The sequence below is a fragment of the Choloepus didactylus genome, chromosome 18 (assembly GCF_015220235.1).
Source record: "Choloepus didactylus isolate mChoDid1 chromosome 18, mChoDid1.pri, whole genome shotgun sequence".
NCBI classification, from domain to species: domain Eukaryota; kingdom Metazoa; phylum Chordata; class Mammalia; order Pilosa; family Megalonychidae; genus Choloepus; species Choloepus didactylus.
In genome coordinates, this window is record NC_051324.1 from 75,218,955 (window position 1) to 75,243,881 (window position 24,927).

At 66.0% G+C, this 24,927-nt stretch overlaps 2 protein-coding genes across 2 annotated transcripts; one reads left to right on the forward strand and one right to left on the reverse strand.

The window, feature by feature from the left end:
- Positions 1–4,063: 4,063 nt before the first annotated feature.
- Positions 4,064–11,926, forward strand: FSCN2 (fascin actin-bundling protein 2, retinal). Its single transcript, XM_037810683.1, has 5 exons — positions 4,064–5,978; positions 9,741–9,897; positions 10,887–11,008; positions 11,337–11,504; positions 11,706–11,926. Exons 1-5 carry the CDS (start codon positions 5,153–5,155, stop codon positions 11,909–11,911), a joined length of 1,479 nt encoding a protein of 492 aa, XP_037666611.1. The 5' UTR covers positions 4,064–5,152; the 3' UTR covers positions 11,912–11,926.
- Positions 11,927–15,809: 3,883 nt separating this feature from the next.
- FAAP100 (FA core complex associated protein 100) lies at positions 15,810–24,481 on the reverse strand. Its single transcript, XM_037810656.1, has 9 exons — positions 24,306–24,481; positions 23,995–24,113; positions 22,200–23,119; positions 21,016–21,172; positions 19,459–20,231; positions 18,642–18,778; positions 17,434–17,550; positions 16,110–16,196; positions 15,810–15,973 (listed from the first exon to the last, which is right to left on the reverse strand). The coding sequence occupies exons 1-9, from the start codon at positions 24,468–24,470 to the stop codon at positions 15,842–15,844; spliced, it is 2,607 nt and encodes an 868-aa protein (XP_037666584.1). The 5' UTR covers positions 24,471–24,481; the 3' UTR covers positions 15,810–15,841.
- Between the last annotated feature and the right edge of the window lie 446 nt (positions 24,482–24,927).

A 24,927-nucleotide genomic window follows, 5' to 3' on the forward strand; every position in this document is an offset into this window, starting at 1 on the left:
GCAGAGAGCCCACCCCACTGGGTGCCCCCCAGGCTGCAGGAGATAGGTCTCCCTGTTTCACACCTGATGGGCCAGGTCCTCCCCCCGGGTCCCTCGTGGTGGGGGCAGGGCTGGGCCTGGAAGTTGTTTTGAATTTTCACGTTTGCAGACGCCTTTATCTCACCTCTACCTGTGACCGCAGTTTGCCAAGGGATGGAATTTCGAGTTGAACATGGGATGCTCGTGGTTCCTGGTTGTTTTTTGTATTTCTCGAGGAGCTCTGGGGCTTTCCTCCTGTTCTGCTTTGCTGATGCTGCGGGAACGCAAGACACCAGAGATGGATTAGCTTTTATAAAGGGGGTTTATTTGGTTACACAGTTACAGTCTTAAGGCCATAAAGTGTCCAAGGTAACACATCAGCAACCGGGCACCTTCACTGGAGGATGGCCAACGGTGTCCGGAAAACCTCTGTTAACTGGGAAGGCATGTGGCTGGTGTCTGCTCCAAAGTTCTGGTTTAAAAATGGCTTTCTCCCAGGATTTCCTCTCTAGGCTTCGGTTCCTCAAAAATGTCACTTTTAGTTGCACTTGGGATATTTGTCCTCTCTCAGCTTCTCCGGAGCAAGAGTCTGCTTTCAACGGCTGTCTTCAAACTGTCTCTCAACTGCAGCTCCTGTGCTTTCTTCAAAGTGTCCCTCTCGGCTGTAGCAAGCTCGCTCCTTCTGTCTGAGCTTATACAGCACTCTGGTAATTTAATTCAGACCCACCCTGAATGGGCGGGCCAACACCTCCATGGAAATTATCCAATCAGAGTCATCACCCGCAGTTAGGTGGGGCGCATCTCCATGCAAACAACCTAATCCAAACATTGCAACTTAATCCCCACTAATGTGTCTGCCCCACAAGATTGCATCAAAGAATATGGCTTTTTCTGGGGGACATAATACATTCAAACCACACACCTGCTAATCCCAGCTTTCCTGATGGAGCTGCAGAAAGTTCTCTCGTGCACTCTGCTGGCTGCTTCCGAGGACTGTTGCTGGCCCTTCGTTCCTGGAAGCTTTCTTGCTTTCTTTTTCTCCCTCCTCTTTTATTTTTTCTGAACTTCCCTTTTGGAATTTCTATTAATTGGGCATTGTGCTTCCTAGATTAATTCTCTAATATTCTTATTTTTTTCTTCCGTGTCTTTTTTTCTTTTTCTAATTTGCTGGGATATCTTCTTGACTTCTTCTCACTCTGCAGTTGAACTTGTAATATTACCAGAATTTCAAAAATAATTTCAAATTTTCCTTATTTTTTTAAAACTTTTTCCTTTTTACATTTTGCCCTCCTTGCTTTCTCATTCTCTCAGTCCCTCTTTGTTTCAGAACCTTTGGGGGTAGGTTTTGGGCCTGAGTCACCATCATCCCCCAATATTCCAGCACGTTCTTCCTAAGAACAAGGATCTTGTCCTGCATAGCCACAGCCAGGGAAGGAATCCAGGCAGTTTAATACCAACCCAGTGTCGTTTATCTGCCGTCCCTCTTGCTGCCACGGTGTCCCCGGCAGCTGCACGTCTGCTCCAGGACCACGGGTTGTGTTTAGTCTGTTTCTGCCCTGGGTCCATTTGCAGCATTAGCCAGAAGGGGGGTGACTTCCTTAAAAGCAGAGCTTAGCTGAGGGGCCATCGCCATGGGAACCAGGGACACAGTGCAGGTGACCCTGGGGGTGGCCTGCCTCCCCACAGGCCGTGGGAATTGTCCCAGGAGGCAGGGGTGGGGTTCGTGCCTTTTCGGGGCCCCCGGCACAGAGTGGGCTCTTGGCGAGGGCCTGGGCTTGTCTGGTCGGGGCTGTGGATGCCATGAGCAGTGTGAGCCTCTGCAGATGGCGGCATCGTGTCCGTGAGTCTGGGCGCGGCCGTGGGCGCTGGGCAGAGCCTGCCCTGGTCACCTGCAGAGCCGTGGGCAGGTTTGGGCCACGCCAGGTGCCGACCCATCCATGGCCACTGCTCATTGTCTGCCTGATGGTGCAGGAGGGCAGCACGGAGCCCCGTGTCCTCTGGGTGCGTCTGGGTTCACCCTGAGCCCCAGACAGCTGGGGGTCACTTCCAGCTGTCCCCATAAACCTGTCCCTCCCTGCCAGGACGGGGGTGTCGATGGGGGCAGGGGTGCAGGCTGCCCCCCACCCCAGCACCTGTCCTGAGGAGCCCCCTCCCCGGCTCTGCATTCCTTCAGTGACCCTGCTGCCCGCCCCCTTCCGCCTTGTCCAGGGGAGCCTGTCACCCTAAACCAACCCAGCCAGCCTAAGAGCCACGTGGCCCCCCCCGCCCACCGTGTAAGTGGAGCCGTGGAGGAACATGGAGATCCGCCATGAAAGAATCATGAGGAGGCCGGGCCTGGGGCCTACCAGGGTGGGCCCTGGGGAGCCATGACGGCGGAGGGCGAGAAAATCAGGTTCTCGGGCCGTGCCCAGCCAGAGGGAGAACCTCACCTCCCGGGGGCCGGGGAGACCCCGTATTGCGTGGCGGGGGCGACCCTGGGCGGCCAGGGCCTGTGCCGAGGCGGGGGCCGGTGGTGGGGGTCTTCCCCTGGTTCCTCCTGTGGGACGCAGCCTGGTCCTGGGTCTGTGAAAGGCGTGTCTGGCCCTGGGGCTCCATCCTGTGCCCGTTCCCAGTTTCCAGGGCCATGGGCCAGCATGGGGGGAGCCAGCACCCAGCCGCGGGCCCCGGCCAGCTCACGCCACCAGCAACAGCGTTGCCAGGCACTGGCCTGGCCCACGCGCCTGTCGCCACGGCAGTGAGCAGCCTGCCGGCAGGAGAGTGGCTGCACCCCTGTGCCCAGGGCCAGCCGTCAGGACGTGGGTGGCTGGAGCCCAGCAAGGGCCCCCAGCGTCCTCAGGGAATCCTGGGAAGGGGAGGGAAGCGGGGGGCTGGGGGTGCACCTGGCTGTGTCCCCTGCAGCCGCCGCTCCCCGAGGTAGGGGCTGGGGTGCCATCAGCTGGTGCCGTGGGTAGCCTGACAGCGGTGCCCAGGCCTGGCTCGGGCCACAGAGGCAGCCCCAGCCGGAAGGGGACAGGGCCGGGGTCGGAGCTGGTGGGGCAAGCAAACGGGCTCCCAGGGGTGCAGCCACGTTGGACACTTGGAACACCGGCTGGACAGGCCATAGCCCCACGTCCGCACACCCTCCTGCGGGGGTCTCTGGCTGGTGCGCCCGAGGACGCTGCGGGGCGGGTGGGACACGCGGCCTCCACGGCTCTCCTGCCTGGCGGATTCGTCTGTGAGTGAGCGGCACCCCCGAAATGGGCGGCCCCATGCGGTGCAGGGCCTGACAGCCGTGCCAGACAGTGCTGAGCGGGCACTGGGTCCGGGACAGCACCCCCAGGGGCAGTGACCCCAACGGGCAGCTGGGCAGGAGCCTCAGGTCCTGAGGGGCCTCTGGCAGGGGTTGGGGGGTGGTCTCTCCCAGGAAGCCCAGCCCAGGAGGTCCACCTCAGGGACCCCGCTCCCAGGGCCCCAGAGGCCACCCTTGGCTCAGGCACCGAGTGGCTGCGGAGAGCCAGGCCCACTTAGCGCCTGGCAGCCAGGAGCACCTGCCAGCGCCAGGCAGCGCTAATGCGGCCATTAGCTAATCAGAGGCACCGGCAGCCTGACGGGCAGGCGGGTGCGGGGTGGAGTGGTGCCTTCCGTGTGGGCAGGGGTTCCTAAAGCCCCCGGGGGATGGCAGCAGCATGGGCTCCAAAGGGAAACCGAGGCACGGGCAGCCTCATGGCTTTGTTCCACACTAGGGGCTCTTCCCTGGCATCAAGGCTCAGTTTGGGCCCAAGTTCCCCAGGAACCAGGGGTGGGGGTGGGGTTATACAGCCCTGGGGAGGGGTGCAAGCCCAGCTGCGTCTTCCTGGGTGGGGGTGCCTGGTACCCGGCCCAGTGGGGCCCACAGTGGTGCCCACATACGTGTGTGGGTTGTGCAGCCGTGGACCCAGCTGCAGCGGGGAGACACGTCCAGCCCCTCGCAGGGCCGTCCACAGGCCTGGGCCGCCCCCTGGGGGGACCTGGGCACATCCCTCTTGCCCCATCACACTGGCCCCCACGTGTGGAGATGGGACCCCAGTCTCTCCACTCCTTGGCGTCCACATGGTCACTGCCCAGTATGGAGAAGGAAGGACCCCTGGCCCCGGGGCCCTGGCAGCCCCCGTCTGTCTGCCCCCACCCACCCTCGCTGCCCTGTGGGCCCACGTGTCCATGTCAGAGATGGAGGGCGGTGGCCCCTCGAGTGCGGGAGGCAGCCAGGAGCTGGGCCGGCTGCGGGTGTCTGTCCTGGGTCCAATAGCCCGCCACGTCCCCAGGGTCCTGGGCGCCGGCTCCACACTCCCACGTCCCCCTCCTGCCCACGCAGCCCCCAAGACAGCTCCTTGTCCCCCACGTGCACAGCTGCCTCAGCCCGAAGCAGCGTCCAGGGGCCAAGGTGGCAGGTGCCGGGGCCCACGTGGGGCCCCCACGGGCCTCGCCCTCCCTCGCTGGCTCCCCTCCCCGCCTGCGGCTCTCCCAGACGGGCCCGGCTGCCCCCAGGGAGGAGTGTCGGACCCCAGAGGCATCTCTGTCCCTCGTGAGCCCAGAGGGGCTGCAGCCTGTCGGGCGGGGCCTTGACGGGCTCCTGGCAGTGGAGTCGGAGGAGCCGTAACCGGATCCGCTTGGAGGGCGGCGATCCGGGCAGCCGCCGCGGTGGAGGGCCGCGATCGAGTTGCGGCTGCACGGTGAGTTTTCCACTCGGCAGCGTTTCCTCCGCTGGAAGGAGCTGGGCTGGGCCGTCCAGTCCTTGGAGTGGGGTCCGGGGGTCCCGAGGTGAGAGGTGGGCTCTAGAAGGCAGGTCCAGGACCCAAGCAGGGGGCCCGGGCGGCCACTGGCCGGGGGCAAGGTGGCGGTCAGTGCTGTGGCCCCAGGGCTCCGGCCTCGGTGCAGCCCTGGACAGGCTGAAACCCAGCCTGGGGGTGATTAAAGGCGGCCGCTGTCCCTGAGCCGGCACATCTCGGGTCCCCTCACCTGCCCACGGCCACCTGCCGGCCACCTAGGAGCTGCCCGGCGGCCACGGCTGCTGGCAAGAGGCGGCGAGGGGGCAGGTGGGGGGCCCCATGACGCTGGCCAGGCCGAGCCGGGCCTCTGGGGGCCCCCGGGGGCCGTAAGGGGCAGCAGCGACCCAGCAATGCTGACCAACGGCCTCCACCGCGGGCTGAGGATCCAGTTCGGCCTCCTCAATGATGCCGACCGCTACCTGACGGCCGAGAGCTTCGGCTTCAAGGTCAACGCCTCGGCGGCCAGCCTCAAGCGGAAGCAGATCTGGGTGCTGGAGCCCGAGCCCGGGCCCGGCCCGGCGGTGCTGCTCCGCAGCAGCCACCTTGGCCGCTACCTGGCTGCCCAGGAGGACGGCTGCGTGTGCTGCGAGGCGGAGCGGCCCAGCCGCGACTGCCGCTTCCTGGTGCTGCCGCAGCCCGACGGGCGCTGGGCGCTGCAGTCTGAGCCGCACGGCCGCTTCTTCGGCGGCACCGAGGACCGCCTGTCCTGCTTCGCCACGGCCGTCTCCCCGGCCGAGCTGTGGACGGTGCACCTGGCCATCCACCCGCAGGCCCACCTGCTGAGCGTGAGCCGGCGGCGCTACGCACACCTGTGCCCGCAGGAGGGTGAGCTCGCGGCGGACAGCGACACCCCGTGGGGCGTGGACGCCCTGGTCACCCTCGTCTTCCAGAACCGGCAGTACTGCCTCAAGTCCCGCGACAGCCGCTACCTGCGCAGCGACGGCCGCCTGGTCTGGGAGCCTGAGGCCCGTGCCCGCTACACGCTGGAGCTCAAGGCGGGCAGGCTGGCCTTCAAGGACTGCGACGGCCGCTACCTGGCGCCCGTGGGGCCCACCGGCACCCTCAGGGCCGGCCGCAGCCTGCGGCCTGGCAAGGACGAGCTGTTCGACCTGGAAGAGAGCCACCCCCAGGTGGTGCTGCTGGCCGCCAACCGCCGCTACGTCTCCGTGCGCCAAGGTAGGGGCGCGGCGGCAGGGGCCCGGGAGGCGACAGTGTGCACCAGTCTGATCTGGACAGTGAAAGCGTGTGTGCGTGTGCACGTGTGCGTCTGTTCCACAGAGAGGATAGTGTGTACATCTGTGTGTGCGCACGTGTGTGTGCATGTGTATCTGCATGTGTGTGCGCACACGTGTGTGCGTCTGCTCTTGGCCATGACAGCATGTGCATGTGTGCGTGTGTGTCTGCTCCAGGGAGGGGATAGCATGTGTGTGCACTTGTGTGTGATCATTGTTCTGGGCCGTGAGAGTGTGTGCATCGGTGTGCATGTGTGTGTGTCTGTTCTGGGCTGACACAGCATGTGCATGTGTGTGCATACATGTGCATTTCTGCATCTGCTTTGGGTCTTGACAGCGTGTATGCGTGCGTGTGATCTGCAGAGAGGATAGCATGTACATCTGTGTGTGTGCACTTGTGTGTACATTCGCATCTGCTCTGGGCTGTGACAGTGTGTATCTGCATGCGTGTGTGCGCGTGTGCATGTGTGTGTCTGCTCCAGGCAGGGGATAGCATGTGTGTGCACTTGTCTGGGATCATTGTTCTGGGCCGTGAGAGTGTGTGCGTCTGTGTGTACGTGTGTCTGCTCCGGTAAGGGGAGAGTGTGTCTGTGTGTGCACTTGTGTGCGCGTGTGTGTCTGCTTTGGGCCATGATGGTGTGTGTGTGCACGTGTGTGTCTTTTGGGCCATGATGGTGTATGTGTGTGCGCGTGTGCACTTGCAGGTGTCCCTGTGGGTGGGCCTGTGCAGCTGCACACTGTGACAGAGGGTGGACCTTACACCAGGCCCAGGCTCCTGCTGAGGGCTGGTGGCCTCAGGGTCAGAGGGCAGGGGCAGTGCCCAGCTGCGGGGGTGGGGGCAAGTGGGAGGAGGGGGTAGAGGCCCCACCCCTCTCCAGCTGTGAGCCCCACCCCTGCCTATGGGGAGGGGGGTAGGGACATGGCAAGGAGCCGGTAGAGCTCAGAGTGGGGGCCTGAGCAGCTACCCCACCCTACCGTCTACCAGGGGGGTGGGAGTGGGTGGGGAGGGACCTGGGGGTCCCCTCCAGTCCCACGAGGCAGGGAGCCAGGGGCCCCTCCAGGCCTGGGCTCCTTGGTGGGAGACATGAGGCAGCTTGGCTCGGCTCAGGGCTGAGGCCCCAGGTTTGGGCTCCTGGGGACCCCTGAGAACCCTGGCCGTCCTGATCACTGTCACCCCCTTGGGCATCTGGGGGTCCTCTACCTGCGATCCCTTTGGCAGCTGGAGGGGCAACCATGGGCATTTCCCACTTCCCTGCAAGGAGGCCGGGGCTGGCCCCACAGTGACGGCTGCCCCCATCCTAGGCTCCTGATGGCAGGTGCCGAGGACGGGGGGGCCGTGGAGGGCTGGAGAGGGGCGCCTGGGTCCCCCCACCCCACCCTGCTCAGGCACTTTCGTGGCCAGCCCTGACCCACCCGTATCTTGCCCCCCTGGGCACCCCGCCCTTGGCCACCAGCCTCCTCCTAGGGCCCCACTGGTCAAGATGGGGGAGGCCCAGCCCTGAGGAGGAGAGCGCAGGCCCAGCGATGGCTGCCAGGGGTTCCCGAGGCCTGGTCGCGGACACCACCCCGGCCACAGCCCCTGCCTGAGGAGCCTTGGGTGGGTTAGCGGGCAAATGGAGGCAGCCCCCCCCCCGGCTTGTTGGAAGAAAGAGGAGACGGTGGACGTGCAAGCACCTTGTAATTGTGTAGATTGTGTGCGAGACGCATGGTGGCTGTGGATGGGGTGGGGGTGATGGTGGGCGCTGGGACTACTTTTCATTCTCCTTGGCCAAACTGCTTTGAACCCCCTCTCTTTCTGGGGAATCCCCTCCTCATGAGCAGACCCTACGTCCTGCTTTAGAAATGGGGAGCTGCAGACAGTCTCCTCCCTGCTTCTCTTACACTAAAGACATGGGACGCGGCCCTGGGGGTTGCAGACTTCCACTTGGCCTGTGGTCCGGGGTGGGGCAGCACCCCTAGATTCCAAGGCAGCTGGAGTGGCAGGTTCGGACCCAGCCTTGCCCCAGGACCCCATCTGGCCAGGCAGCCCCGGAACCTGTGCGCTCCCCCCGGGGCATCTGGGAGAGCCCAGGTCTGCTGGTCTCTCCTCTCCATAACCGTTTTGCGGCTCCATCGCTGGAGTCGGTTTCTGTGCTTCCGCCGTGGGCTTGGCCGAGGTGGGGCTGCCAGGCAGGGTGTTGGTTGCTGCGAGTAGCAGAAATACGGCTGCCAACTAGCTCTGGCTGTAAGGACAGTATCTCATATAAATGGGGGTCCGGAGGCCTTGAGGACAGAGGGTTCCAGGCAAGAACCAAAATTCCTCATCTTGAGCTGCTCTCCTGGGTCCTCAAGCTGCCATCCTTGCGGCTGCAAGGTGGCTGCTGCTGTTCCGGTCCTCACATCCAGACAGGCGAAGTCCAGCAGAAGGGCACGGGCTCCTTTTGTGTCTCAGGAGTAAGAAAACCTCCCCCAGAAATCCCAGCAGCCAGCCCTGCCTTCTCACGGGTCAGACCTGGCCATGAGACCCCTGGTGGCCAGTGGGATAAGTGCCACTTGCCCCACGAGGTCAGTTCCCAGAAAGAACCTGGGGGCCTAGCTGAGAGAGAATGGAGGTGCCACGTGGCATCCCATCTGGAGGGGTTGGGGGGCAATGCTAGGGTGTCCCCAGCCTCAGCACCTGCCAGGACCCCCCCCCGCCGTCCCATCTTCACCTCCCCCCGGGAGGCCCTCCCTGGCCACGCCCCCAGCACGCACCGCCATCGGACATGCCGCGTTTTATTTATGGCACCAGGTCGTCATGGCTGGTGTAGTGACAGGGTTGGTTACAGACGATGTCAGACTGTGCCCGCCATGGACTGTTGTCGCCGGCTGAGCCCCTAACAGGGTGGGGTGGGACGGTGGTAGAACGCGGGGCCACCTCTGAGTGGTGCCCGGTGTGTGTGGGGAGGCAGCAGGCTTTAGGGAGCAGCCTTTGGGGCTGACAGGAAACGGATCCTCGCCAAGGGGCCCCCCTGGTGCCCTTCCTTCCCTTGGGGCCAGACACCCCTTCACCCAAGAGCCCCTGGACCCCCTGCGGAGCTCAGCAGCTGGTGGCCACGGAAACAGGGCTGTGGGCTGGGGAGGGAGCCCGAGACTGGGTTTATGAGAAGGTATTGGGGTGGCCTCGAGGCCTGCAGGGGTCCCCACCTTGGCATGGAACCCCCCCCAGCCTTGTCCTCCCCCAGGGGTCCTGGGGACCAAGCACACAAGAGTGGGGGAAGCACAGAGGTGACGGGACCATCCCAGGCCCTGGCTGTGTCCTGGCTGTGGTGCAGGGAAGGACGGGGACCCCGAGCCCACCCAGCGGCTTGGGGGTGAGTTATAAACAGAGGCTGCTGAAAATCCTGGGCCAAGGGAGCAGGTGGGAGCAGATCACCCAGGATTAGCAGGGAGTGGGGCACCTGCTGGTGCGAAGGCTGGCAGCTGGGGGTGGGGGTGCTGTGTAACTGCTGTGTCAAAGACCCCCTTAGGCGGCAGTGCGTGTCAGGGTCCCTAACGTGCCCACGTGCCAGGGGGCAGAGCTCCCCCAGCCTCTGAGAAGTGCCTTCCAAATCCTCTCAGGCCCAGAGGGTTCAGGTGAGCCCCCCCCCGCCTCTGGCTAAAGGGGTGCTCCGAAAGCAAGCCTCCCCATTCCCCTGAGCCCACCCCCAGGGAGAGGCGTGAGGGGCTTCCCATCTCCTCCCTCCAGGGGTCAACATCTCAGCCAATCAGGATGAAGAACTGGACCATGAGACCTTCCTGATGCAAATTGACCAGGAAACCAAGAAGTGCACCTTCTATTCTAGCACTGGGGGCTTCTGGACCCTGGTCACTCACGGGGGCATCCAGGCCACGGCCACACAAGTGTGAGTGCATCCATCCCATCCCCACTCCACAACCACACCATCACCTCCACCAGCACCACCCTTACCATCCTCATCTCCACTGACACTACCTCCAACATCTCCATCATCATCACTATCGTCACCTCCACCGACACTACCTCCAACATCTCCATCATCACCACCTCCACCACCATCACCACCTTCACCATCCCCACTCCACAACCACCTCCATCACCTCCACCACCAGCACCACCACCCTCACCATCCCCACCTCCACCACTACCTCCAACACCTCCATCATCTCCACGTCTACCACCTTCACCATCCCCATCTCCACTGACACTACCTCCAACATCTCCATCATCATCACTATCGTCACCTCCACCGACACTACCTCCAACACCTCCATCATCTCCACGTCCACCACCATCACCTCCACCACCACCACCTCCATCACCATCACCTCCATCATCACCTCCACCACCATCACCACCATCACCAACTTCACCACCTCCACCATTACCTCCAGCGTCACTGCCTCTGTCATGTCACCTCCACAACCACCCCTACCACTATTCCCACTTCCACCACACCACCAACACATCTATCTCTTCTGTCACTTCAACCACCATCATCTCCACCATCATCACCTCTGTCACCGTCACCACCTCCAGCACCTCCATCCTCACCGTCACTGTCACTGCATCTCTTTGCTTCTGTTCCCACTGCTGGGGTGGGGTGGGGGTTTGGGGGCAGTGAGGTGTGGGGAGGCAGCAGGCCTGTAGGTCTAGAGCTTCGGTCTCCAGGGGCCACTGCAGTGGCCCAGCCAGGGGAGAGTGCCCCCTGGGGTGGTGTTTGAGCAGTTGTGAATGGTGACGGGTGTGTCAGCGGAGGGGGGTTGGCTCCTGTCCCTTCCCGTACCCTGGAGTGGTGGTGCCTATGGGGAAGGCCAGGCCCCGCGTCCCCCCACTCCCTGCCCCTCTGAGGGGACCTTGCCCTGCCCCCTCCAGTTCCGCCAACACCATGTTTGAGATGGAGTGGCGCGGCCGGCGGGTGGCACTCAAGGCCAGCAACGGGCGCTACGTGTGCATGAAGAAGAACGGGCAGCTGGCAGCCATCAGCGACTTCGTGGGTGAGAAGCGCTCCCCGGCTGACCAGAGCTTGGGCTGGGCCCCCCCATCCAGGATGAGCTGCCCTGCGGCCTCCACGGGGAGCTGCCCCCCTGCCCCCCCCAGGCCCTGTGGCTGGTCAAGGCTGTTACCCGAGTCCAGGATTGGCCCCAGAGCCCCTCCACACCAGGGCCCAGGAGGCCGGGGTGCAGGCCTTGCCCGCCTCCAGGCAGATCTGGCTTTGGGCTGGCATTTGAGTCCATGGGGGTTCTGCCTGGGGGTCCCGCTCCCGCCCCCAGGCCCACGGGCCGCAGCCTGGACAGGGGAGGTGGCAGCGCCCTCTCCCCCCAGGCGGGGACGAGGAGTTCGTCCTGAAGCTCATCAACCGGCCCATCCTGGTGCTGCGCGGCCTGGACGGCTTCGTCTGCCGGCGCCGCGGCTCCAACCAGCTGGACACCAACCGCTCGGTCTACGACGTCTTCCACCTCAGCTTCAGCGACGGCGCCTACCAGATCCGAGGTGCGGGGCGCGGGGCGAGGGGCCCGGGCGGGCGCGGGGGGTCGCGGGGCCCGGGCGGGCGCGGGGGGGCGCGGGGGGTCGCGGGGCCTGGGCGGGCGCCGGGGGGCGCGGGGCGCGGGTCCCGGGCGGGCGCGGGGGGTCGCGGGTCCCGGGCGGGCGCGGAGGGGCGCGGGGACCCGCCGACGCCCCGCTGCCCCCCAGGCCGCGGCGGCGGGTTCTGGTACACGGGCCCCCACGGCAGCGTGTGCAGCGACGGCGAGCGCGCCGAGGACTTCCTCTTCGAGTTCCGCGAGCGCGGCCGTGTGGCCATCCGGGCGCGGAGCGGCAAGTACCTGCGCGGCGGCGCCTCGGGGCTGCTGCGCGCCGACGCCGACGTGCCGGCCGGGCTGGCGCTCTGGGAGTACTGAGGGCGCGGGGCCGCGGGGACCCCTGCCCCCTATTAAACCGTGAACGGGACGCGGCCGCTCGCGGGCTCTGGTGGCGCCGCTTCAGGGTACGGAGGGGCTTGGGCGGGGCTGGGGGTCTCCTTCCCCGAGGCCGTCGTGGACCCTGAGTTCCCCCACTGCCCCTTCCTTCCGCAGGTCTGGGTCCCGCACTCCCAGGAAGCCCGGGGTGGGGGGTGTGCACAGCTGAAGGAGAGTGGAGCAGGAGACCCCGGGACGGTGCCCCTCCTGGACCCCCAGGCTGGACTGAGCCTCCCCGCCCCCCAGCCCCCAGGCTGGCCTGTTCTGGGACACATAGGACCCCCCCCCCCCCCCGGCAACCAGAGAGGGGAGACACCCCCCCCCCCCCAGCAGGAGGAAGGGGACGGCGGCTCCGAGGAGCTTGGTCAGGGCCTGGGTCCAGCCTGGGTGAATCAGGCCGGTTGCAGCATCGGGGTTAGAGAAGAACTGCTGCCCGCCCCAAGGCAGCTGTCAGGGAAACCTGGGGGCAGCTGGTGGAGAAGGGACGCCCCCCTTCCACCACTCCGGGTCCCGTGAACTCGCCTTCAGAAGGGGCTCGTCTCAGCCTGGGCACCACCCAGTCCCACCAGCCCGGCAGGAAGGTTCCCCTCCCTGGCCCCCGTCTGCGGAGCTCTCCTCCAAGGCGTTCACCTGTGGGGGGACCCTGCGCATCTTCCTCCCCTGCTTTGTGTGGGTGGCAGAGCCCACAGGTCCCCTCATCACCCCAGGAACACCTGCTGGGGCAGACGCCCCATGGGGGTGGGGAGAGCCCGAGCAAAGGGCAGAGAGGGGAGGCCACCAGCCACGCCGGCTCCCCCCCAGGAGGACACCCCCCACCCCTCCTCTGTCCTGCCCCTTCTGCTGCTCGAAAGTCTGGGGAGCCGCCCCTGGTCACACAGCAAGTCTGGGCAGGGGGGTCACCCGGCGGGGGGGTGCCTAGGAAGAGGAGGATGGGGGGACTGTGGGGGTTCTGGGGAACAAGCAGCCGCACTTGGGGGGGGTCAGGTGGGGCAGCGGCCTCCTGAGGACCCCTGGCCTGGTCCTGGCGTCCCCTCTTTGCTTTGGGTTTAATAGGAAAAGGCAGGGCCCGCAGGTGGGCTCTGCAGACTGGAGAAGCCGAGGTCACCTGGGGTCACGGGAGCAGGGGGGGGTGACCCCAGGAGCCCGAGCTGCTAGCCTGTACTGCACCCTGGTGGCCGCCACGACCCCCACAGCTGAGTGGGCAGCGCAGGGTCCAGGGTCTCCAGGCCCCCATCAGGGCAGGGCTTCAAGGAGAGGTTCTCCCCTCACAGACCTTGGCCAGATGATGCCCTTGGCCTCGGGTGCGTGGACCTTGGCTGGGGCAGGCAGAGGGGTCAGGGGCTGTGCCTGGGAGGACCTGCCCCCAGCTGCGTCACCCAGGTCTTGGCTAGGCCGCCGTGGGGTCAGCTGGGGAGGGGCAGGCAGAGCCCCTGACTCTGGGCAGGTCTAAGAAGCGCCGTCGGGGAAGGGGGTTCATCCTGGAGATGCTGGAACACAGGAAGCAGGACCGTGGAGGCAGGCAGGACCCTGTGGGAGCCCCTGACCTTGGGACCCGCTCTGTGACCTGGTCCCCAAGGCCCAGACTGTCCCGAGGGGCCTGTGAGAGACGCGGCTTCCAGGTGGGGACCAGGTGGCAGCCCCCTCCTGGCCTTTGCTGCCATTTGGAGGGACAGTGGGGCCCAGGGGAAGCCCGAGCAGGGGGAGCCCAGCCCTCAGGAAGGACTGCGCAGTGGGGGACACCTACACCTGTGCGCCTCCACTTGCACCTCCTCTGCTGCTGCCGGTCCCTGCTCTGTTCCCCACCCTCTGGGATGCTGGGCTGCCGGCAGCTCCAGGGAGGGCGGGGCTCCTTGCTCTGGACCCCCTTCCCCACCGCCTGCACCCCTTGATTGAGCAGGGCTCAATGTGATGCCCCCACCCCTGAAAGGGCCCTGGGGAGGGAGGCAACAGGCCAGGCAGGGCTTGGGGGTGCCCACATGGGGTGCGGCTGGGGGAGCTGGGCTGAGCAGGAGCCTGCGGTGGTGGTGGGGGACACAGTGGCCAGCCACAGCGGGGACCAGCTGCCTGCCCTGTCCCTCCGTCTGTCCATCTGGTGTGGGTGGTTTTCCCACTGGCTTGTCTGCACTGGGCCACGTGGCTGGGCGAGCCTGGCGTGCCGTCCCCTTTGCTTCTTGTGCCTCGTTTCCCATCTTCTGGATTCATCAGGACTTTCCACCCACGATTCCACTGCACCCCCTTGGCCTCTCCACGGTACTTGTTTATTTCTTTTTCCTGGATCTTACAATGGGCGTTCCTAGTGTGTGGCTGTCGCGCCTACAGGCCGAGGCAGCACCTTACACCACAGGGTAGGGCCTGGCCCCGGGGACCATGGGGCTTTAGGGCCAGGAGGAAAGGGTCACTCTCTAAGACCAGCACGGGCTGCACAGCAGGTTACACTGGAGGGAACTGGCAGCAGCGTTGGTCTCGCTGGGGAGTTGCCAGCCTTGGGGGCCCACGCCCCAGTGTAGGGCTGGGTGGTGGGGCCTGGACCCTGAATCCCCGGTGCCTGCAGAAGCCTGCTGGGTGGCTGAGGTCCCCGGGTGGGGAGGCTGCCCTGTCCCACCTCTCCCAGGCTCCCAGGATCTGCCAGGGTCTGGCTGGGACCCAGCGGGGAGCCCTGCAGGCAGCCACGCCCGAGACCCCACTGTCAGCCGCGTGGGTGAGGGGGCAGCAGGAGCCCAGCTCACCAGGAGACAGGGTTCTGTCCGGGAGATCCGGCTCCCGCCCGGCTGCCTCCCCACAAGCCCCAGGACAAAAGCCTTGTTGAAATGGCTGGGCTGCCAGAACGGTTTCGGGGAGACTCCAGACTGCGGGAGCCCTGTCCTCCCCTCCCTCCAGCACCCTGCAGTGCCCGCCCCCCACGCTCCTGGGATAGACAAGCCCACATGCTGGGCGGCCACACCAGCCTCTCCCCTCTGTGCAGGGTGGGGGTGGGGGGTGGCTCCCATCACACCGACAGACGGGCAGAGCCCCCCACCCTGAGCAGAGGTGGGCAAAGTGTGCGGGGCAGCTGGGCCTTGTGGGGCAGCCACACTATGGGGCTTCCCCCAAGCACGGCCTCCCAAGGACAGAGCCCACTGGCCTGAGGACGGGGAGGGGAGTCAGAACCAGGGGGGGCCGGAAGCAGCTGAGCAGGTGTCCCCGCTCTGGCCGTGTTTGTCTAGTTGGCATGCACGATGGGGCGCAGTGTGGACGCGTCCAGCCAGCCCTCCCCCTTCTCCCCTAAACAGCAACACCGGCACTGGGAACCCTGGCAGTTGGGAGGTGGGAGACCAGGACATGGGCACCCCCTGGCCTGAGCCCCACTGAGTGACCCCGAAAAGGATGCACAGTGCTGGGGTGCTGCGCGCTGGCTGCAGGCGACCTGACGGCTCTCCTGGGCTGCAGCTTCACTCACAAGCAGCCTCCTGGGGACCGAGGCTGGGGGGAGCAGGGCCCGGCCAGCAGGGGACGGTGGGAAGGGCCAGGACCCGGGCAGGGCAGCAGGGACAGTGACGCGATGAGTCAAAACCAGCCCCAAGTCCCACCCCGCGTCTCTCCCTGGCCTCCAAGGGCCGCCCGGCAGTGACAGTGGGCAGCCCACCCAGGGGTCCAGAATGCCCCGGGTCCTGGGCCCCAGCCTCCAGCCATCGGGCTGTCCAGTGCAGGGCCGCTGGCCACCATGGCAGGCACACGGGAGGGCAGCAGAGCACCTGCTGGGGCAGCCGCAGCCACCTGTGTGCCATCCACAGCAGCCAGGAACCAGGAGCCGGGGAGCAGCCTGCGCTGTCTCGCTGTCGCTCCGTGAGGCCATCGAGGCGGCGCTGGCTGGCGAGCAGGAGCAGGTGCGCGGTGTCACAGCAGGAGGAGGCCTGGGTGGCGCAGCTGCCCGTACACCTGCAGGAGCTGCTCGGCGGCTGCACAGGCTTGCACCGTGTCCTCTGCACACAGCTGGTCCCGCAGGGCCTGCACCTCCCTGAGCAGCGTCTGCGGGGTGCAGAGCCCCAGGCCCCGCCGTCAGGGACGCCCACCCTGTGTCTGCCTGTGACCCACACGCGCCGTCTGGGAGGCCCGGGCCAGGAGGGAGCCCCCCGGCAGCCCCCGCCCCCCAGCTGGGCCTCACCTCGTGACGGGCAAGTGTCTGGCGCAGCTGCTGCAGGCGGAGCTCGGGCGGGCTGGAGCCACGGGCGGCCTGCGCCGCGACCACCGTCTGGGCATGAGGATGAGGTGCTGAGGGGCCTCTTCTCACAGCTGCCTTCCCAGCCCTTCCCGCATGCTGCCCCCCAAGCCCCTGGGCTGACAGTCCCCTGGGCCCACGGGTCAGACATCGACTTCTGGGGCTCCGCCAGCTCCCCTCCTCCCGGAGCAGCAGGGCCACGGCCCACAGCCACTTGCTTTGAAGGAAATTCCCTTCTGGTTCTGTCCCCTCCGTTACCCCACTCTTCCCACATCCCCAAAGGAGCTTCCTCTGCACAGTTCCCCGCTTCCCCCGTCAGTCACTCAGGACTAAGGAGCAGACACTGGGCTGAGCCTGCTGCTTGGTGGTCGGACCACCAGATGGGCCCCCACTTTACTCTTGACCCCGGGCCCCAGCCTCGGCCCTGCTCTGGGACCCTCGGTTGGTAATAGAACTGCTCCTGAAGATGGGGTGTCCAGAGGCAGAGCCTCCAGCAACAGGCAGAGCACCCCATCAGCTCAGAGCCCTGAGGGTGCCTCTCAGAGCCGGGGGTAGCCCTGCAGCCCTGACCGTGGCCGAAGCTCCTGCCCCAGGCTGCCAGAGGCTCACCGGCCCCCGACGTCTCGGCGGGCAGGGGATCCAGCACAGCAGTTCTCCGGGCTGCCGCTTGTTAGCGCAGCCTCAGATCCTGGGACTTGGGGCCTGCCCAGCTCTTGAGTGAGGGTCCTGTGCTGGGCACTAGCTTTACCCTGAAGCTTTTTGTCTGAAACACTGGGGGCTCCCCCCCCACCAGACCCGGAAGCCCGCACCACCCAGGGCATGGCTGTGAAAGCCATGTGCAGGCAGAAGCGGGACCCCAGGGCTGGGCACGCGGCTGGCTGCCCCTCCTGCTTTCTCGGCAGAGCCTCAGAGCCTCTGAGTGAGTGGCCACCCCAATCAGGGACTGCACCCCGGGCCGCTCGGCTTCTGGGGATGGCGGCGGTGGCCACCAGAAATACCTTCTCTTGAACTGTCAGCCCCCCTGGCTCAGGCAGGCAGCCGCAGAGAGCCGCAGGGCACTTTGTCTTGCCCCAGGTCCCTGCCTGGCCCATAACCCCATGATGAGGGCACAGGACGGCAGCTGAGAGCGGAGGCAGAGAAAGGCTCGTCTGGGCTCTGGGGCACGCTGTGAGCAGCCACGCAGCCCCGGACAGACAGCTTGGCGAGCAACTCCCATGCCGTGGAGCCTCCCTGCCGGCCGGCCGGGCTCTGGGGGCGACGCAGGACACACCTGCATGCGGCTGACCAGGGCGTGGTGTGCCTGGCACAGGTTGGCTGGTGAGGCGCTCTCCACCTGGATCTCCACGGCCTGGATGGGGCCCGCGGGGGACAGGTCCGTCACGGCCACCTGCAACACACAGGCCTCACTGCCTCGCCCGCATGGCGGGGACCCACCCCAGCACCCACCTGGAAAGGAGTGTGCCCGTTCGGATGACTTGAGGCCGTGGGGCTCACCCCAGGCCACCCACTCCAGAGCAGAAGGGGCTCCACAGCCACCCCAGACCTGGGCGCTGCAGAGCAGAGCAGCCCCATGCCCCACAGGGGCACTGTGGGTGCCTGGAGGCCGGGGCAGGGCTCTAGGTGAGAACACGGGGCCAGCCGAGCGCCAGTCCAAGGTTCTGACTGTGCTGTGCTGCGAGAGCATGGGGCAAGGCCAGGCTGAGAGCCAGATGGTCTCGCCTCCATTAGGAGGATGCTGGGCAGGACCCAGGGGCCGCAGCTGAGGAGGGAGTCGCATCTCTAGCTGGCAGCCCTTCCTTCTGGAACCCGCAGGACGTGCTGGGGCTCCCCCGGGGCTGCAGGACCAGCTGCTCTGGTTGGGGCCCAGCCTGACGAGTGAGGCCAACACAGCCGTGAGGAGGGGACCCGCTCCCCCAGGGGGCCGGTGTCCAGGCAGCCGCTGCTCCGCGAGAAGCTCCCAGGGTGGCACGTGAGGTCCGCAGGGAGCAGCTGGGCCAGGAGGGGGGTGTGTGCGAGGAGGGGGCGCCCGGGAGGGGCTGGGGTCTGGGGGCCCACCTGTGCTGCAGGCCAAGGCTGGACCCCCGAGGTGGTGGTGGGTGAGTGGCTTCCACCTTGGGGGCTGAAGCTCACTGGGGGTCCAGGGGAGGGGCCTGTGGGCAGCCTCTGCTACTCGCAGGGAACACATCAGCACACAGCGTTTGTGGGGACCAGCTGCAACCCCAGCACGGCAGAGCTCTTCAGCAACCAGGGTTCATGCAGCCCGTGTGTGGGAGACGCTGGGGACCACGCAAGGAGCCAGACCCACAGGGTCCCCAAACCTTGGTGCCATCATGTCGCAAAGGGAAAGAGCAAAGCCGACTGCCGACACCCCCAGAGCTCAGCAAGTCTTGGGGAACTGAAAATTTCTCACATGCGGGTCCCGGGGCCCCACCCACACAAGAACCCTGGCTCCCCCACAGCCGAGCCGGCCTCGCTTGCCTCGCGGACGGTGAGGTGGACTTCCCCGCTGTCTGGGGCCACTCCCTGGACGGACGACAGCGCCTGGGCCCTCACGGCGTCCACGGCGGCGTTCTCGGCCAGGAGCCACCGCAGCGTAGCACAGCAGAGAGACGCACCTGCCAGGGCAGAGGGCACCCGTCTCGCCAGACCGTTCCCCCAGCGGCTGCCCCAAGTGCACCCCAAGTCAGGAGCTCAGCCAACTGGAAGACAGAAAAGTGGAGCCCCCACTTCCTCAGATGGAGGAGTTTTACGACGATGGTGCTGGTGAGGAAGTTCAGATAAACCAAGGGTCAACCCTTCCTGGGGAGACAGAAACACATCCCATGTGCATGAAGGGACTTGGGGGGGGGGGCTGGGGCACCCCATCCATGAGAGCCCAGACACCTGACCACAGCACGAGGGACACCTGCTACGCTCACGGCAGAGCCCCCAACACAGCGGGAGGGAAAGTGAAACATGGGAACAGATGGGACGTCGCGGGGGGATCTCCCTGGGAGTTAGGGACTGGCAGGGCCACCAGGGGGCTTCACTTCAAGCTGCTCCCGTGTCGTGTCTGCTTGTCTACACACTGGTTATGCTCCCATAAATAGTTTTCAAAAACTCGTTGAAAGAAAACTGGGAGGAGAGTCCCATGAGGTGTGACTCCAAAGGGGGAAGCTGCAAGCACGGGCTTGTCCCCGAGGACGCCAGGGGCTCTGTGGGTTCCAAGCAGCCTGGGGCAGTGGAGAGAGGGAGGGGAGGCTGCTGCATAGGCCGGGGGCCCCCCGGGGCTGGCAGAGCCGTCAGGGCAACCAACCTGTGCACCCAGCCCCCAGGGCATCCTGGAGCAGCACGGCTGACACACGGATGGAGGCCACCGACGGGGGCAGGTACTGGGTTCGCAGCGAGGAGGGCCCCGCGGGCTCACTGCCCGGCCTCCGGAGGGTACCCAGGAAGGTGTCCACAGGGTCGCTGGCAGGGCCCTGCATGCCAGGGGCCTGCGTGCTGGGCCTGGCCAGGCCAGGGAAGCGGAGGCACTGCAGCAGGTCCACCGTGTGCTCACCCAGGGGCAGGCAGATGCCATCCTGCTCTGACAGGATGTCTGGGGGACACTCCTCCAAAAAGGGGTGCTCTAGAGCATCCGAGGGGGTGAGCACCGCCCCCATGACCTCCTGCAGGCTGTAGAAGAGTGCACAGGAGATGGTGATGGGCAGGTTGAGCGCACCGTCCTCGCCCGGGCCCAGGGTCACTGTCACCTCCTGCTGGCTGCCAGGGCTGAGCTGGTCCAGGGGGGCGGTGTAGGTGAGGGCTGGGCTGGCCGGGCCCAGCTCTGGGGTGCAGGTGCTGGGGCGCACCTGGAGGCACAGGGCCCAGCCCCGGCCAAGGCTGTGGGTGCTGCGGTTCTCCAGCAGGCAGGTGGCCACCAGCAGGTCGCGTGGTGGCAGGCGGCTCCAGGCGGTGGAGATGGTGCACACGATGGGCCGGGGGCCGCCCTGGCGCGACAGCAGAGCACAGCTTACATTCATGGCCTCGTTGAGGCAAGTCAGCGCCCTGTTCCGCTGGTCCAGCGCCTTCTTCAGAGAAGACACTCTGCGGGAAGAGCAGACGCCACCCCGAGGGAGGGCGAGGTGTCCCTGTGGTGGGTGCAGGGCCTCAGACCCCAGGCCCAGAGGACGAGCTGCAGCACCCAAGCAGCACGCAGCACGGGTGCAAGCCAAGGCAGAGACCCGCACTCCCTTGGGGCCCCCTGCGTGTCCTACCCACGCAGGCATCTTGCACTGCTGCACGCATCACCTGGCGCGTGGTCCCAGCAGCGGGAGAAGATGGGAACCGCCCGGGAGTCGGAGCTGGGACTGGCCCTGCTGTACCCCAGCCTCACCAAGCCGCTCGGGCCACCTGGTGCCTGAGAGGACTTGGCATTACATCCCGCTCCACCTCCTGCCCCCTGTGCCTCCATCTCTTTCTCACCCTCTGCAGCAGCAGCCAGGACGGCAGCTGTGAAACAGCCCTGAGCCACGGGGGCACCCAGGCCTGTGGGGAGGGGGGCCAGGGGTGCAGAGAGAAGCCCACATCCTGCCCTGGAGTGTGTTTCCTCTGCGAGCATCCCCCATGGCCAGCGCTGGGCGGCTGGAGGAAAGCCTGCTGCTCTCTCGCTGGGGGCAGATGGGCAGAGGACTCAGATGTGGGGCATCAGTGGGGGGCCCTGAGGAATCAGCACAGGAAGCTGTTTCCCACGCCCCCACCGGGCAGGGCGGTGGGTCTGCGAACAGGGCTGGGGCTCCCCGGCCGGCTGTGTGAGGTGCAGCCTTCCCCGGTGTCAGGGGTGCTGGACAGGGAGCCAGGGGCAAGTGCTCCTGGTCGGGGACGTGCTTACCTCTCAGAGACATTACCAATCCCAGAGAGTAACTCCTTTATTTTCTGGCCGGCTTTAGCTGCCGTCACCGGGGCCGGGCGAGGCACCTCAGAGCTCTGCTCCAGACTGCAGGTCACCAGGCGGCCTTTGGCCGACAGGGCCAGGAGCTCGGTGCCACCTGAGGGGAGACGAGGGACCCGGTCAGCAGAAAGGGTGGGGCAGGGGCACCAAGGAGAGACACAGGGTGTCCGGCAGAGCCTGGGCAGATGCCATGGGCAGGGCTGCACCACGATGGCATGCCCAACACCTGTGGAAAGAACAAAAAGTTGGCCGAGACAGGAGCTGCGTGGCACCACAGCATGGGGCTGGTCGGAGCCTTCCGGAAGTCTGGCCATCTCCTCTAGTGTTGTTCTGTCTCTTTCTGGCCTTTGCACTGCCAAGAGCTCTTGGGAAACAGGTGCTTGTCTGTCCCCCTTCAGGCTACAACTCCCGTCCAGAGGGGGAGGTGGTGACAGCCACTCGCAGGGGGTCCCTGGGAACCGAGCCAGGCCAGGCCTTGCTCAAAGCAGCACAGCTTGCAGCGCGGCCCCTGCCCTCCCGCCACAGTGCCCCGAGCCGGCGCACGCCACCAGTTCCCTCAGGGCGGCTGGCTTGACTTCTCCCTTCCCAGCTCCTCTCTGAGTGTGTCCCATGGGAAGATCTGTCATTGTCCACCCAGGCCACCCTGGTGGGAAAGCGCCTTGAGGAAGGGGCTTTTCTACTCCTTTTGACCCAACATTAGGCAAACGCAGCTTAGACCCTCTCTGGGGAAAAACAGAAACAAGAACTCCTTGGAGATGCCTATCTCCAGCGCAGAGCGAGCTCATCAGCAGGTGCCTAACAAGAGCCACTGCTTTCCCAGCCTTCAAAAGCAGCATAAAGGCCCCTGCCTGACGGGTGTGAACGCACCTGGGACACCTGCCCTGTTACACCCGTCACAGGGAGACACAACACGCTCTAAACGGAGATGGGCAAGCGGCACACCTCTCCCAACCCCAAACCCACAGCAGGACAGAGCCCGGTGGCGCCACCTGCACCTGGCCATTCCCTGGGGGCACGGAAGATGAGGCAGCACCCGCAGAACGAGCAGCGGAAGAGCCAACAGCCCGCAGAGGACAAGGGCCCGTTCACAGGACCCCCCCCAAGACTTCGGTTTCTCATCTCACCTTTGGGAGCCTTGGGCGACACAGAAAGGGCGACGACGCTGCAGATGTCCAAGCTGGCTGGACAGAGCGGAGAAGGCAGGCCTCCCGGGCCCCCGTCGGGCTGTGCAGGGCCTGAGGGGGCCCTGCCCTGAGCCAGGTCCACCACGCAGAGGTCCGAGGGGGTGCTGTGGTACACGCGGCCGCCCCCGCCACAGGCAGCGCAGAGCACGGGCCCGGGGAGGCGGCTCTCCTGCAGGTCTGGCACGGGGTTCCCTGCCCTGTCCCAGGTGGCCTTGACGGCCAGCGTCCGGCCGTGGTGACCGAGCACCACCAAGCAGTCAGAGGGCGCGTCCTCGCCCAGTGGCCCCTCCTCTGCCCGCGGCTCTGTCCTCAAGGCTCCCAGGAAGACGACAGGCTCCTCCAGGTGATGCAGAATCTTGACGAACAACTTTGGGACGTCCGGGGCTGTCCCAGAGGCAGCCAGGGTCTTGAGGACCGCGCAGCAGAGCTGGCCGTTGGGGAAGCCGCAGAGGATCACGGGCGACTCCAGGAGGGTGGCATCAGCTCCAAAGAGTACCCCGAAGAGGGCCTGCTGCAGCGTGAAGCCCCCAGGGCCCCGGAGGCGGTCATGCAGGGCCAAGCAGCACAGCACTGGGAGGAAGCGGGGGGCCAGCTGCTGCCCAGGGCTCCTGGCTGGCAGGGCGCAGAACTCCGCTTCGCCCAGCTGGGGTCCCAGCCTGGGTTCCTCCCCTGCAAAGCGCTGTGCAAACAGCTGCATCTTCCACCGTGCTGGGCCCCGGGCCAGGGTGACGAGCATGTCATCGAGCACCGTGAAGGCACACAGCGTGGCGTCGGGGAGTACAAAGGCACCCGTGTCCACAGCAACAACGCGGGAAGGGAGCTCACTGTCCTCATCCTCCTGCTCAGCCTGGTCCACAGACCTTCAAGAACATGGGGACTGTCAGGATGGGGCGCGGCTGGGTGAGACGCATGTGTCCCCCCCAGGAGCACGCAAGGGCAGGGTGGATGCGGGGAGCCGCGAGGTCCCTGTGGTGCTGGGGGCACAGCCCCTCCGCTGTGCAGGGAAGGCTTGCAGTGAGCAAGTCCACCGGCCCGCCACACCACTCAGTACCCACAGCCCGAGGACCATGTGGCAGGAAGCACTGAGGAGGGCCAGGCCTCCAGCAATGGGGTTCAGATGGAAAATCCTGGGGCACAGAATGGCCTCAGAGGCCTAGGCAGGGAGTTGCACACGTGACCCCTCTATAACTAAACGGTAGCTGACACAGACATCACGTTGCCACTGACATTCCTCACTGAACACAGGGTGATTCTGCTATAGGCCCTGAACATATCCATGATCCTCTTCAGAATCTGCACCACCTTCCGGAAACCCACCTCGGAGGCCTCTTGCCACAGGGCCCACCGAGGCCATAGGGCCGATGGACCTGAGCACCTGGACATCATTTACTGAGGCTCTCCTTGAGAAGGGGGCTTGGAGAAAGCTGGGCTGCCCGGCACCCAGGTGCTGCAGGGCGGCCTCCACACGAGGGCACAGGGGGCACTGAGACTTCAGGGGGCCCGGAGCCCCCGCCCCAGCTGGTGACTGCTGGGCTGCTCATCTTGAACCTGATGCAAGGGCACATGGGGCTTACAGTATGACAAAGGGATGGCACAAGTCCCACCAAGCCATGGAAAGCATGAGGGGCTATATCATACAGCACCCAAGGTGTGTGCTTGCAGGGGGGCTGGGGCTGCCTGCCGGGAATGCCCCCCCAGGCAGAGCCCCTCACCCACGGGCCACGCCCACTCCCACCTGCCCGGAGGATCCACCGACAGGCAGTAAACGCCCTTGCCAGCACACAGGACGTAGAGCGCCCTGCGAAGGGCCAGGAACTCCAGGTGCCACACTTGGTCTGGAAACTTGTACACCACCTGGAGGTCAGGAGGACAAACCATCAAGCGACAGCAGAGCCGGGAGGCCCGGGGTGAGACGGCAGCCACGAGGCTGCCAGCGCCCGGCGGTTTTTAAGCAACAAGACGCCTCCTTCTCAAGAGCCCCGTCGCGCTGGCCCCTCGGGGATCCGCGCACCACGGCCCCCGCCGAGCCCGCCGGGCCGCGCTCACCCTCAGCCGCCGCCCGCCCTGGTCGTAGGCGTAGACGAACTCGCGCCCGGTGCTCACGAAGATCTCCGCCTCGTGGCGCAGCACGCGGGGCCGGCCCGCCGCCAGGCCCCCGGCCGGGCAGCCGAAGCCCGCCAGGTACTCGACCCGCCGCGCAGCGCCCGCCATGCTCGGACCCCGCGGCGGGCGCGCCTGACGGCCGCTCACGTCACAGCACGTCCGGCCGTAAAGCGGCGCTGCGGGCCCCAGGGCTGCGCGGGGGGCGCGGGGGGCGCGAGCCCGGCGCCGCCCCCAAAGGCCCCCGGACCCACCGTGATGCGGCAGCGGCGCCGGCGCCGTGTCGCCCCGGAGACCCAGGGGGAGGACCGAGCGCGTCGAGCCCGGCGCAGGGCCCGTGGATGTGCTCGGTGGCCCCTTGGCGCCGGCACGCAGTCCCCTTTCCCCGCGGCCCCGGGTTTGGGGCTCCCCTCGGCGCCCCAGGGAAGCGCACAGACCGGCCTGGCATCGAGGCCCTCGGTGCGCCTCCTCGGACAGGGGCAAAGCCTGCGCTCTCCAGGGCCCGCGGGGGCTCACAGCCCCTCGCACAAATGAGACCCTCAGGCTCGGGGTGGATGGGGTTTGACTT

Excerpts from the sequence above, each read along its gene's own strand:
- FSCN2 (XM_037810683.1), top strand. The coding sequence starts at position 5,153 with ATGCTGACCAACGGCCTCCACCGCGGGCTGAGGATCCAGTTCGGCCTC. Across the intron at positions 9,898-10,886 it reads CAGGCCACGGCCACACAAGT|TTCCGCCAACACCATGTTTG; the intron begins GTGAGTGCATCC and ends TGCCCCCTCCAG. Across the intron at positions 11,505-11,705 it reads CGGCGCCTACCAGATCCGAG|GCCGCGGCGGCGGGTTCTGG; the intron begins GTGCGGGGCGCG and ends GCTGCCCCCCAG.
- FAAP100 (XM_037810656.1), bottom strand. The coding sequence starts at position 24,470 with ATGGCGGGCGCTGCGCGGCGGGTCGAGTACCTGGCGGGCTTCGGCTGC. Across the intron at positions 24,114-24,305 it reads AGGGCGGGCGGCGGCTGAGG|GTGGTGTACAAGTTTCCAGA; the intron begins GTGAGCGCGGCC and ends CCTGACCTCCAG. Across the intron at positions 17,551-18,641 it reads TCCACCTCACCGTCCGCGAG|GTGGCCGTGACGGACCTGTC; the intron begins GCAAGCGAGGCC and ends TGTGTGTTGCAG.